Genomic DNA, 13,896 nt, shown 5'->3' on the forward strand with positions numbered 1-13,896 from the left:
GTACAAGATAATATTTGATATTTGAAATTAAACATATTGGATAGTTGCAGCCCTGATTTAAACACCAAGGTTAGCAAATTAATCTTAAACTTCAAATTATTTTTTTTAAATATCAGTTGGCTTTCATGGTCACCAAATAAGTGAAGAGTGCTGCTAACTAGGAGAGCTGTTTAGCATTAGCTTAGCTAGCGTAATAACGGTTCTGCTCTCCACAGAACATTTTCGTGTTCTAACTAAAGCACCGACACAAGTTTAGATGATGACTCAATTCTGAGGGAGTGAAGTGGATCAGCTGCTGCTGAAGGGACAGAAAGGAGAAATTAAACCTGCTCTGTGATGTTTGGATCTTAACGTTAGCTTAGCGAGAAGCTGAGACCCAAACAGAGCCGCACACCACAGTACAGGACTGACTCTGACTGACTGCTGCTCTGCTGAGTCCAGTGTAGAGGATAAAAATGTTTGACAGGGTTAAAGTGGAGTGACAGATGAAATTGAACCTGTTCTGTGGTGTTTGGGACTGTAGCCTTTTGGCTAAGCTAACACTAGTTTAGTTAGCAGGCCAGATGTGCCACACGGGGTCAGTTCTGAAGCTAAAATCACCTGTTTGGAGGATTTCTGAGAGCGCAGAGAGTCGAGTAAATAAGATGATGCCCTCTTTCCACCATCTTTTACTGTTAAGGCTGAGTTATTTTCAAGCATCATTCCCTGTTCAAACCTTTATATCTGACCTTTGCGAGTGTCAGTGAAACAAATGTAAAATGAGACTTTTTTACATGTTTTGTTGTATTTTTTGCATTTTATTTTTAGGATTTTTTAAAATGAAAAAAGGCTGAGAATTAAGAATTTAAATGCATATTTTACATGAAACAATCTGTATTAGTTCTGAGGGTCTTAATTGGAAAAAAAATTTTTTTTGCTCTGTGATTTTTTTTTGGACAGAAGATACACAGATTACTTTGGTCAATCCAAGTTGTTTTAAATGTGCTTTACAAAGAGCTCTTACTTACATAGCTACCTGCTTTGAAGCTGCTTGTCTTAACGTTGCTTTTTCTGTTGTGCTCCACAGCTGAATAACTCGGGGAAGAGAGACAGCGTCGTCATTGAGAGTGACCCGATGGACGATTTGGAGATGACCACCACCCAAGCGGAGGAGAACCCTCAGGAGGAGCTCGATCTGTTTGATGATGGTGATGGTGCTCACTGCAGCACCAACGGAGCACTGAAGCCTAACGGGGACTCGGCCGATTCCCCGCACGGTTTGGGTAAATTTAAGCGAGGAGTGGCGGACACTTTAAACAACACTTAAACACGTTAATTAAAATCCTCATCACAATATTTAATATATCTTAGGTTTGCAGAAAAGGTTGAAAAGATGAACCAGTAAAACTGTAATGCCAAAATGCTGAAAAACATGATTAATTTAATCCATAATAATAATAATAATAATAAAAACATAATATTAAAGGGATGAACTGAAAGTGACACTTGCATTTTTCAGCCGAAATAAGCGGAAAATTTTGGCTGAGGAAAACAAAAGATTAAATCAGCTTATAACTACAATCCAGATCTAACACTTAACCAAGAATCCAAAAGGTAATAAAAATGATAAACATTGATTAAAAGTGCAGTTTGTTTCTTTGCTCTCCAACAGTTTGATCAGCATGTCAACAGTGAAGCACAAACACAGTCCTCAGCTGTGCTTTATAGCCTTTTTAACTTAAAAGCTTCAACATTAACTGATGTAATCAAAGTCTTTAATGTAAATGACATAAATAACTCTGAATAACTCAGTATCCTCTGGTAATAAACCTTTTTTGAAAGTTACTGTGAACTCATGTTTTGGTTAGATCCTCCTTGTGTGGATTTGTCTCTAAATGGCGAATACTAAACTAACCTGTGTGCTTATAGCGCCCCTCTTGCTGGAGAAATTTCGGACTGCTAGATGGGAGTTCCAAGACCATGATCATTTACTTTACATATTATAAAAACAAGGTGTTAGGTGCTTATAGTGGAGTCGCGGTGGAACTTAGCCTTAGATGCTTTTGGGAAACCGTGAAAAATAATGATGAAAAATAATGATTTTACACCTTTTAATATTTAGCATTGTTTAGCATGCTGTTTAAAATGAAATTAGTCCTGTAGTTTCCTTCGAAGCATCGTCAGCATTATTACTTTGACTCAAAAGCGTAAATGAAACAGAAAATTATAGACAAAAGAATCCTTTCGTTTGGTTTCTGGTTTAATCACACACGGTTTGCTCCTGTAAACAGTTTGGCAAAATAAAAAAAAACGTGTCGCATCTGGTGTTTGTAGCTCTGTTGGGGAAAACTATAAATATTTTGTGTTTTCGTGTTGTATTCTGCCTGGGTATATTTTGCTTTTTCCATCTGAATTTCCACGACATAAAATTATTCAGTAACTGCATGAAATAAATGTAAATTTATTTTATTTATTTATTTATTTTTTGGTAAAAGCTCCCCTCAGATTAACAGAACATGTGTTTTATGATCATACACATATTGCTATATGCTTACAAATTACTGCTGAAAGCCAAAAATCTTAGACGCTCTTTGTATTATTTTATAAAAATTATTTTTACAGAGCAGATCACTGAAAGAGACGCCATCTGTTTATAGTTTATAGCCCAGATTTTTTGAAAAATGGGTTGACTTTCAGTAGAAAAAAAAACCTGTGAGTTCAGAAAGAAGACAGTTAAAGCTCTCATATGACACCCAGCTTTAGAATGTAGCTTATGAAATATGAAGGTTATGAAGAATATGACGAAGTGCGCTTTGGAACCGCCGGTGGTCCCAAGGAGTTGAAGAGGTTAACATGTGGCGAGAGCACGTTTAATATCTTTAATATTGCAGGATACTGTATATACAGTATATCAGTAGCAATTTTTCTGTTCAGAAAAGTGTATCATGGTGTAAATTTCATATCATTTACTCCTTTTGCAAACTTTCTGAAGCTGATATTACTTGTTATGCATTATTAAAGCATTAATGTTTCTGTGTTCTAATATATAGGAGCTGAGAGTCCTCTGTCCCAGGAGCTCCTAAACAAGCAGGATCTGGCCTTCCTTTCCACTCTGGAGTTCCTCTCTCTGTGTGTGTCCTTCGAACCGGGCCACGGACTCGCCTTTAAACTGACGGATATCCGCCGCAGACTGTTAAAGCTGCTCGATCAGGTCGACTGTTCCAACCCGCTGCACCTCAGAATGGTGAATAAAATTCAATTAAATCAGTGACGATGATGAATGTCTGAGCCGTGAAAGCACTTCTGCACTGTGTGCTCAGATTCTTCGCTGTTCGCTTAGTAAAGATGTTTCAGCTGGTCTTAATCACATCTTTGGTTGTTATCTGATGAAACAGTGATTGAAAATGTAATTTAAAAGATATTTAATCTTCTGTCTCTGTTGTTCTTGTGCAGTACCTGGTTCTGCTGAAGGAGCTCCCTGCAGAGGAGACGTCTCTGACCGGCGAGGAGTTTGAGTCCCTCCTCAGGCCTCTCGCGTGAGGAGAGCTTTCTGCTTTTGTAACTACGTCTTAGGGTGTTCTATTATTTATAAAATGGCCTGTTTAAGCAATAAAACACGAGAGGGAGTGTTATTGCGAAATAAATAACATTAGATTATCACAGCCGTGATGTTATTGGCGATAACACACAACCTCAAGTGTGAACAGCTAAACAACCTGGAATTAGCCAGAAACGAACCCAATACCATTCGCCAGACGTGTAGTCTGATCTTCAGAGTCTGACCAAGTCAGACTGAGTCATTAAACTGCCGCAATATCAGGTTTAGCTCAGTTTTGTCAGTTTTTGCCAGATCAATATTAATGTTGTTTTGGTCCAGCCAGTCTGTAAAGCATCTTACAGCCCATTTAGTTTGGCGAATGGTATTGGGTTCATTTCTGGCTGATTCCAGGTTGTTCAGCTGTTCTTCTGTCTCAGCTGCCGACTGAAAAGCTGCTCAGTGGTGATGACAGTTTGGGAAATTAGTGTAGTCTCATCTTCAGAGTCTGACCAAAACGGTTGTTGGTCAAGATGTGATCTTAAAAGTGTCCATTTTCTGTTTGTGGCAAAGTAAGAAGTAAAAACGTTCAAATGGCTTGAGCGTCTCCTACAGCTGTCAAAGTCGTTGCTTAGCAACGGCGTCTCAGCGGAGTGATACAGTGATGTTATGGTGAAATAACAGCACAGTTAGAACGCTTCTCAACCAATCAGCTTGGTGGCCGGAACTAACTGTTGTATAATACAGAATTAAATCTCAGTGTCTTTTAAATGAAAAGTGAGTGCAGTGGATGATTTTTGGATATTTTAGGAGGTTGCCTTTCTTTTTTCTTTTAAATTTACAAAGTAAACATTTTCAGCACTGAATTCCTAAGAATTTTAACAGAAATGTGCAGTTCAGAATGTTTTTGCCCATTTCTGTTTCAGGAGATACAGTAATATGCAAAAGTTTGAGCCCACCTGGTCAAATGTTTTGTTGATTTTCTAAGTGAACTTCCTCAGTAACACTTCCTCTACAGAGACACATGTAGATTTGACTTTTTTTCTCCACAATTTAGTGCAAAATTTGTGCTGAGTTAAACATATGGAAAAAAATAAGACACAAAATATAAAATATTTAATAAACAAGTGAAAAACTTAGATATATTTTGATAATATATTAAGCAGTATGTTTAAATAAATAAGTAAATAAACAGTGATTGTATATTGAAATGTGCAGAATTGTGCTGTCTGTAGAGGATGTTAATTTATTAGACAATCAACACATTTTTGCGACTAATTAATTGTCTTTATTTCAGTGTAAATGTGTTTTTTGTTTGTTTTCACAGGGACGTTTGCTCTCTGTACCGTCAGGATCAGGAGGTCTGTTCATCCATCCTGCTGGCTCTGCTGCCCTGCGTTCGCTGTCTTGGCCGAGCGCGCTGCTCCGATGAGGAGGGCGGTGAGATGAACCACGTACGGGGGACACTGCTTAAGGTGGTCTCCGGCTTCAGGTGCGCAACACTAAGCGGCATTGAAACGGAAGAAAAGTGGTCAGAGCGCCCCCTGCTGTCAAAGCGTTTGTTTACAATAATCTGGAGTAGGGCTGAACGATATGGACATAAACTGCAATGTTGGATGAAGCCATTGGATATCATGATGACGATATGAGAAGCAATAAATTAGTATTAAAATAGTGCACCTCTTACTGGATGTGACACAAGTACGGAGATTGTTTTTTGAATGAGTAAACAGAAATCAATATTACACACACACACACACACACAAGTCTAGTTAAGCAAAGCTGCGTGTTCTTCGAGAGTGAAAATATAAGCAAAAAAAAATCATTCTGACAGCAAATATGCTAAAACGTTAGAATTAGCTACATGGCTAATCGATGAACAAACATGGCTGCTGTGCTCACTGTTAGAAGTTTTTTCTTGAACCCCATGATGTCTCATTGAATCACGAGTCACGTTTGGTTTGTTGCGACATAATAAGACTGAAATTTAGCAACAGTGAAAAAATTAAGCAGGCAGCTTAATTAATTGTCATCATATCAAATAATTGTGATTAGGCGATTATGTAATAATTATGACAGGCCTGATCACAGTTTTGATCAGACCTGTTTTAATTTTCACAGTTATATCACTGAGCAAAATGCTGTTTTATTGGATTTAAAGCTGCTGCGCTTGTGTGTTCGCAAAAGCACTGTTTCACAAAAGTTTGTGCTTTAAGTGATTTTTACCCATCAAATAAATCCCCTATGGAGAAATCAGTGGAGATTCAAATTGTTTCAAACGCTACCAGCAGATGGCGCAGTTCTGCACCTTCCCTCTCCATAGTGAGTTATTCAGGTTTTTTTTTAAATAGTTCATATTTGCAGATCATTATTTTATTGAAATGTCAACTGTTCTTTTAATTAAATGTGAGATTTGTATTCCTTCGCAGTATCTTGGGCAGAAGTGGTAAATGCACGTCAGCTGTGAGGGCGGCTCTGGGGCGCTGCTTACTTGCTTTACTTGAGGTAAGAACAGGACTCAGTGGAATTAAATAATTTCTTTATGCAGAAAGAGACTTAGATTTACACAAATTTCCCCTCTTACACCAAGTATAGTTCATCAGCCAAGACATGTTTGGTGTGAAGTTTGCTTCTTTAGTTTCGGCACTGGAGCTACGAGGCTAATGTGCATTCTCTCTGTCAACAAGACTTCCTGTTAATCAGATGCTAGGCAGGGCGTCAGGAGGGGCTTCTTAGTGTGGGACGTGCTTATAGAGGAAGTGACGAGTCTAAACTTTGCCGATTCTGGTGCAGAGCTAGTTGCTGGTTTAATACAATCCATCTTCAGAGATTTTGTAGAGAGGGGAATTTCCACTCTGTAATGTCTTCCGGGTTTCTCAAACACTAGAGGGCGCTCCTGAGCAAGTCCAAAATGAGTGGGTGAAGATGGAGCATTTGAGCAAAATCATAGTTTAAACATTTTTAATATAAAAGAATACATTCATTTCCTAAACACAGAACAGCATAAAACATTTTAACACTGCTGTTATATTTAAAGAGCTTTTAAACTCGAGTTATAGAAGTTTAAAACAGTGCCTCATGTACATTCATAACATCAATGAGCATGAACAGCCAATGAGCTGCTCTGCTCACCAACCAATCAGCACTCAGTAGCAGTAATGTTAGCGTCCTGCTGCCCAAATCCCGTTTGCTGTAGAAAAAAGGAAACATACAGGTGAGTTTTCTTTGTGTTTTTAGTGAAATACATCCTTCTACTTTCTAAAATCAAAGGAAAGTTCTGGGTGAGTGATTAGAAACTATTTCAACTTTTCGTTTTTAGCTGTTTAGACTCACTCGTGGGCACCCTCTGCTGTATAGCAGTCCTGTTTTTGGTATAACAGGGAAACAGGAAAAGGTCAGACTCCCCATAAACCAGCTCTGCTAGCTTCAGCAACCGCAGGGTGACATTTTAGCACTCACTAACCAGGCCGAGGGGAATTCTGTCCGAATTGATTTTTGGGTGGAAGTGATTTTTGACCGACTAAAAAGAGCTGCACAAGCAGAAATGCAAATGCGAATACACACACAATGGATTTGAATTTGAATTACGTCACTGGAAATGCAACAGTAAACACACAATTGAGTCAGCATTTCAAATTTGCATTTGAATTTAAATAAAGTCTGGAATATGCTGCCCTACTGATGCTGCATGGTGCTGTTGGGTCATTTTATAGAAACGTCCACTTTTCTATCTCTCCATAGGAGTCGCTGGTGTTACTGATCCTCGTTGGTGTTACACATAATAAAGGAAACACCAGAGACATTTTTAATGAAACATGCATTTTACAAAATGGCTGCTACAGAGCATCAAACCACATGTTGTCAATCATGGAATATCCACTAAAACATGTAATTTAATCCATTTGTATTCTATTTTTTCACAATTACCTCAGAATAAAGTAGGTCACACCAGTGACTTCAGCTAAAAGCTTCATATGAAATTATGAGCTAAGTGGGAAAATCTCTGATAACTGAAAGTGCTTTTCTTCGTAGATCCTCAGAAAACAGGTGAAAGGAAGTTGAGTGACGTCATCAGTGTGACTTTTATTTCAAAATAATGAGATTTTTTGTTACGCAGTAACACCAGTGACACGACTCTTGGGGACAGCAACTTTCATTATATATTTTATAATATTTATTTGGTGTTTGTTTTCTTTGTCATTTAATTCATATATTCCATAGTCATGTTTAGATTATTGCAGTTAAAATTGCAGAAAAACGTGTTTTTTTTTCTTCAAAATATGGCCTCAGCCTTTACACATGACTGTGAGGATGAGCTCTTCTGTGGTGCTCGGAATTCTGTATGATTGATTTATAAACCAATATTGCTAAATTGAGGCTCAAGAAGGTGTAATTATTAACACAACTAATTGTTTTATTTTAAAATATAAATAAATTGTAACACTAACATGTTTTCGAAGTGTAATATATCTGTAAACGCTAGGGACACAAAAATGGACGTTTCTGTAGAATGACCCTGTTATCTTTAAACTCAGACTAAATTCAGGCTTCAGGCTGTTGTTAACGTACTTCAGTCCATGTTTATAGATAACAGTGTCATACAGAGTCAGAAACCACATAATCAAGTCTGTTAGAGACACTGAACACCTCCACACAGTTTGAGGTGAATGTGTGATGATTTAGACATGCAGTTAGCACCATGCTAATGCTAATAAGCTTCCATTTCCTGGTAACTACATTAGCGTCATAGCTCCTGTGCAAAGAGTCAAACTTTAGACACCAAACATATCTTGGCTGATGGACCACGTTTGAGTCGGGGGGCTTTGATTTTTGCCAAATCACTTTTAGCCTTTTAACATTTTAGAATTAAATTTTTTAGATTTAGTTTAGATTAATAACAACAAATTGTTTTTGTGTGTATCTGTGTAGGCTGACCCTTGCTGTAAGTGGGCGGTCCTTTCTCTGAGGGAGGAGGAGCTTCCGGTGTGTGCGGTTCTGCCCTCCCACCTCGCCGACCCCCACCACCATGTCCGAATGTTAACAGCCATGACGGTGGAGAGGTGGGCTCTTCTGAGGACCGTGTGCTGCTGATAGTAGCGTTCAGTTTATGAGGATTAAACTAATTGAGGAGTCATTTAATCCAAACAATAAAAGAAAATGACAGTATGGAAATGACTCTATGATACTGTGACGACTAGCTTCCAGTCGTTTGGTCAAACCTTTAAAGGGTCCATATCACATTTTTCTTTTATTGTATTTTTTCCACTTTCAGCGTTTATGTTGTAATTAATTTCTACATGATAATTTTTCAGCCTCTCTTTATCTTTTACAGTTAAACAGGCTGTTTTTGTTACTGTGCCTTAAGGACTGATATGTAAATGAGCACTATTACGTTCTAAACTGCTGTAGGCTGAATGGGTTGGGCTAAACTGCTGTAGGCTGAATGGGTGGAGCTTAACTGCTGTAGGCTGAAAGAGAGAGGCGGACCTACTGTAGACAGTAGAAGTTTTTATGACATCACAAAAAAATAAAAAATTCCAAAACTATTTTTATGGTTTAGTTACCACATATGGATTGTGTGTACTGAATATTAAATAATTAACAGTGAATTTTGAAGTGTTTGCATATCACATCAAACTCTGACAAAAGATGCTAAGGGAGTGGACAGTTTTCTGTGATATGGGCCCTTTAATCAATATTGAATATTGTGGCTGGTTTACAGTGTAGCTGCCTGCCTTGCAGTGGGTTTCACTGATGTTCTTCAGAACCTATAGAACCTCTATAGAGCCATATGAGTAAGATATTGAATATTGTACTCTTTACTCTCACACTGTGCAGGTTGTTCCTGGAGAAGGCTGTTCAGAATAGAGAGCAGAAAAAAATGCTCCCGCTCAAACATCAGCAGACGGCCTTTGAAAACGTCTACCTGAAAGCTCAGGAGGGGATGGAAATCCAGGTAACATCTCACTGATCGGGTCTATAAACCTCCTTGTTTCACGGCTTTTATGCTAGAAGGAGCAGAACCTTGTTTGTTGGTGTATCATAACATTTAAAAGACTAAGATTAAAAGACTGTATTGACTTTAGCTCCACCTTTCACACATCATCTGCTGTTGATGATGTCACCATGCACCAGTGGGCGGGGCAAAAATAATATCAACCAGCAATATGATGATTCTAAATGTGTCTTCACCACACATTCCTGCTACAAAAGAAAACATAAACCTAGTTTGCAGCTCCTACTGTTTCAGCTAAAAGCAGAGAATCCATACGTTACAACCTACCCACCGGCTAAGGGGCCGAGTAAGAATAGACGCTAATAATTTTGAAAAATTGACGGAAAACAAAATTGAGCACAGATCTATTCTGTTCGAACCAGACAGCCTTTCCAACCTAAATACATAAAATCATATTAATTACAGGAAATATGATTAGTAGAAAGCAATAGAACAGCAAATATTAGTCTGATCAGGCGTAACATTATGACCACCTCCTTGTTTCTACGCTCATTGTCCACTTTATGAGCTCCACTTACTATATTGGTGCACTTTGTAGTTCTACAGTTACAGACTGTAGTCCATCTGTTTCTCTGCATACTTTGTTAGCCCCCTTTTACCCTGTTCGTCAGTGGTCAGGACCACCATGGACCCTCACCGAGCAGGTACTACTTTGGTGGTGAATCATTCTTAGCACTGCAGTAACACTGACGTGGTGGTGGTGTGTTAGTGTGTGTTGTGCTGGTGTGAGTGGATCAGACACAGCAGTGCTGCTGGAGTTTTTAAACACCTCAGTGTCACTGCTGGACTAGGAACAGTCCACCAACCAAAAATATCCAGCCAACAGCGTCCTGTGGGCAGCGTCCTGTGACCACTGATGAAGGACTAGAGGATGACCGACACAAACTGTGCAGCAGCAGATGAGCTATCGTCTCTGACTTTACATCTACAAGGTGGACTGACAAGGTAGAGGTCTAATAGAGTGGACAGTGAGTGGACACAGTGTTTAAAAACTCCAGCAGCACTGCTGTGTCTGATCCACTCAGACCAGCACAACACACACTAACACACTACCACCACATCAGTGTTACTGCAGGGCTGAGAATGACCCACCACCCAAATAGAACCTGCTCTGTGAGGGTCCATGGGGGTCCTGACCACTGAAGAACAGGGTAAAAGGGGGTAACAAAGTACACAGAGAAACAGATGGACTACAGTCTGTAACTGTAGAACTACAAAGTGCACCTATATAGTAAGTGGAGCTGACAAAATGGACAATGAGCATAGAAACAAGGAGGTGGTCTGTCCGATTGCTGTGAAAATACACAGATAACGTTGCTATGGAAACATGAGAAGCAGGTTCTACTCGATCCTGTTTAACTACTTTAAATATCCATGTTATATTTTGCCATTTTATATTTATCCGCTCGTCTGTTTTATTATCCACGCTGCTGTGTGCAGAGGAGCGGAGCCCCGGAGGACCTTCCTGATGAAACCTTTAACCGTCGGGCGACTCTGCTGAAGAGCCTCTCCGTGGTCATGTGCTGTAGCCCCGTGTGTGAGCAGCAGGCGCTCTTCGCCCTCCTTCAGTCCTACAAGGAGAACGGCATTGAAGACCAGCTCGTTAAAAAGGTACAGAGGATTCCAGAGGGTAGAAAAGAGGAAAAACGACTTCGATTACTGAGAAACTCAGTTGAGTTTTGGTTTTAGGTGAGCTGAGTGTGTTTCATCTGCGTTTGCTGTGCAGGTTCTGGGCGGCGTGTCTCGTTCTTTAGGCTACAGGAGCGCTAAGGCGTTTGTCTGGTCTCACCTGTATTACCTGGTGGCTGAGTGGCTGGGACAGAGAGAGAAGGACTCCAGCTACACTCTCCAGTCCTTCCCCTACACGCTGCTGAATTACAGCACTCTGGAGGAGTTTTACAGGTACGGAATTTATACAGGCTGCTGCTTCCATTGTAGCACTGCTTATACAGTGAGTGTGTTTACATGCACTTGATAATCTAATCATCCAAGCATCGGATTTTGCCAGTTATCTGATCTAGGATAGGGCGGTATGACTGTAATATGGTATAACACAGTATGTAAAAATGATGATAGTACTTCAAAATTATAATTAAATAAAACTTCTGTTGGATAAATAAACACATTGCACCCATTTATATTTAGAGGGCTCACTGATTGATGGTGTGGGAGCTCACTGATAGGCTGAAGTCGGCTTTCTGTTTGCCAGCTTCTTGTTAGAATTTTCCCGTTCCACCTTAAATGGTGCAGTACTTACTAGCGCCTGAGGTGCCGGCATGTAACTGCTGCATCATTTAAGGTGGAACGGGAAAATTCAAACAAGACGCTGTTGGATAGGAAGCCTTGTTGCCTTTACATGCAAATACTGCTATACATATATTGCAGTGAACTGCATTATCATAAAATCTAGTATAGTGAGCCCAAAGTTTTAAACCTTTTCAGCTGTGACCAGATCACAGAATGACGCTCAGCATTCGAAATGGTTAAGGTAGTCAGAGGAATGGTTTAGTCACATGGAGCAGAACAAAATGGCTATGTAGAATGAATCAACGATACATAACTACAGATAGCAGCACCTTTTGTCCAGAAGCTTATCAATATTTCAGTACTGACCAGTCAGGAACGAATTTAGCACCGGTTCAGTACTGGTTCTCGATACCCATCCCTGCTAGTGGCTCAGTTCTGATTTGAGGAAGTTTTTGCATTCACACAACTCTGAAAACATCAGATCAGAGATTTCAGCTTTATAATGTGAACACAGTCACAGTGTGTCCTCTTCTTCATTTCAGGTCATCCTACCACGTGCTGATCCCACACTTGGTCTTCCTCAACGACTTCGAGCAGGTGAAGTCTATTGGCGGTCATCTGAAGGAGGACTGGAGAAAGCTCCTGGCCGACTGCTTCCCGAAGATCATGGTGAACATCCTGCCGCACTTCGCCCTCCCCGGTCAGGACGCCCACGCGGCGCAGCAGAGAGAGAAAGCCCACCGGGTTTATGACCTGCTGAAGGACAGTGACTGTCTGGGGAAACAGGTGGGAGTTGATCTAGTTCAGGCATTTCCAACTAGGGACCTTCCGGGCCAAAAAGCTGCGGAGATCAGTGTTTACCCTCATCTAACGCTCTGAATTCAGTTCATGAAGACCTTACTAATTAGCTGATGAGCTGAATCGGTTGTGTTTTATGAGGCAGTGTGCTGAAGTCTGCAGTGTTTTGGCCTGCGAGGACTGGAGCCTGACACATGTGCTCTTGTTCCTTCTGCTTACATTCACAATCTTGGAGTTTTCTTTGACCCCCACTGGGCCTGGGCGATATCTAAAAATAATTAGCATGATATTTTTCTTCTTATAAAATCGTGTTTATCGATAATATCACTCTCTACAGGTTAGTTAACTTAGCTGCACAAAGGAAATTAAGACGAATCCATGAGGTAAAGCCAGCATTACAGTGTGTAGGAGAGAGAAGTAACAGGCACTTTCTTAACAAACCTTCCTCTCTCTCTCTCGCTGTCTTGCCCAGGCCTAACTCCCCACAAAACCTAAACCCGACCCTCACGCTGGTCCAAATGCACTAAAACTAGTGCATTTATATCTGCCCATCCAGCTCATAGCAGTTTAGCCCTGCACACTCAACACTGTTTGAATGAGGCACACATATCAGTCTTAAAGGCACAGTCACAAAAACAGCCTGTTTAATTGTAAGGGATAAAGAGAGGCTGGAAAACAAGTATGTAGAAATTGAATTACTGAAGTACATAAACCTACGCAAATGCTGTAGCTCAGCCAAAGATAATTCTTATTTTTTTTATTAGCAACTGTCCAGCTCTGACACTTGTTTATATTTTGTTGTATGGAGTATTTTTTGCTCTTCTTCTTTTCCAGCAAATCGACAGCCTGATTTGTGGGAACTTGGCGGAAATTGTGGTGGAACTGTTGATGACCCTTTATGAGGGTGCAGGAGCGGTCAGTGCAGACAGAGGGGACCTGCAGAAGTTTATTGGGTAGTGTTAAATATTTATATCAAATTAAGAACTGAATGTGGAATATCTGTGGAAGTCTATTTTCACCATGTACAGTTTCTGTCTCTCAAAATAATCACTTAATATCTCAATGCTGTATTTTCTCAAAATATTGACTCAATATCTCAAATTAACTCATTCTCTCAAAATACCTTATCTTCACAAAATATAGACTTAATATCTTGGAAAAAATACTTTATTCTCTCAAAATATTGACTTAGTTTCTTGAAATAATGATTATTTTCACAAAATATTGAAGTAATATATCAAAATAACGTTTTATCTTATTTATTTTTTCACCTAATTGACTAAATATCTCAAAATAATTACTTATTTTCTCAAAATTGTGA

At 39.6% G+C, this 13,896-nt stretch overlaps 1 protein-coding gene across 5 annotated transcripts in view; it reads left to right on the forward strand.

The window, feature by feature from the left end:
• The window catches only part of atm (ATM serine/threonine kinase), a 76,242-nt gene that overhangs the window by 21,725 nt on the left and 40,621 nt on the right, over positions 1-13,896 (forward strand). For all 5 annotated transcript variants that reach the window (XM_036556174.1, XM_036556173.1, XM_036556176.1 and 2 more), the window contains exons 17-27: positions 1,067-1,262; positions 3,030-3,223; positions 3,433-3,515; positions 4,842-5,006; positions 5,944-6,019; positions 8,444-8,574; positions 9,353-9,470; positions 10,971-11,141; positions 11,257-11,432; positions 12,320-12,563; positions 13,410-13,528. In XM_036556174.1, coding sequence (XP_036412067.1) covers positions 1,067-1,262; positions 3,030-3,223; positions 3,433-3,515; positions 4,842-5,006; positions 5,944-6,019; positions 8,444-8,574; positions 9,353-9,470; positions 10,971-11,141; positions 11,257-11,432; positions 12,320-12,563; positions 13,410-13,528 — 1,673 coding nt within the window. The remainder of the gene's footprint in view (positions 1-1,066; positions 1,263-3,029; positions 3,224-3,432; positions 3,516-4,841; positions 5,007-5,943; positions 6,020-8,443; positions 8,575-9,352; positions 9,471-10,970; positions 11,142-11,256; positions 11,433-12,319; positions 12,564-13,409; positions 13,529-13,896) is intronic.

Source organism: Colossoma macropomum, unplaced genomic scaffold (assembly GCF_904425465.1).
Source record: "Colossoma macropomum unplaced genomic scaffold, Colossoma_macropomum, whole genome shotgun sequence".
Taxonomy (NCBI): domain Eukaryota; kingdom Metazoa; phylum Chordata; class Actinopteri; order Characiformes; family Serrasalmidae; genus Colossoma; species Colossoma macropomum.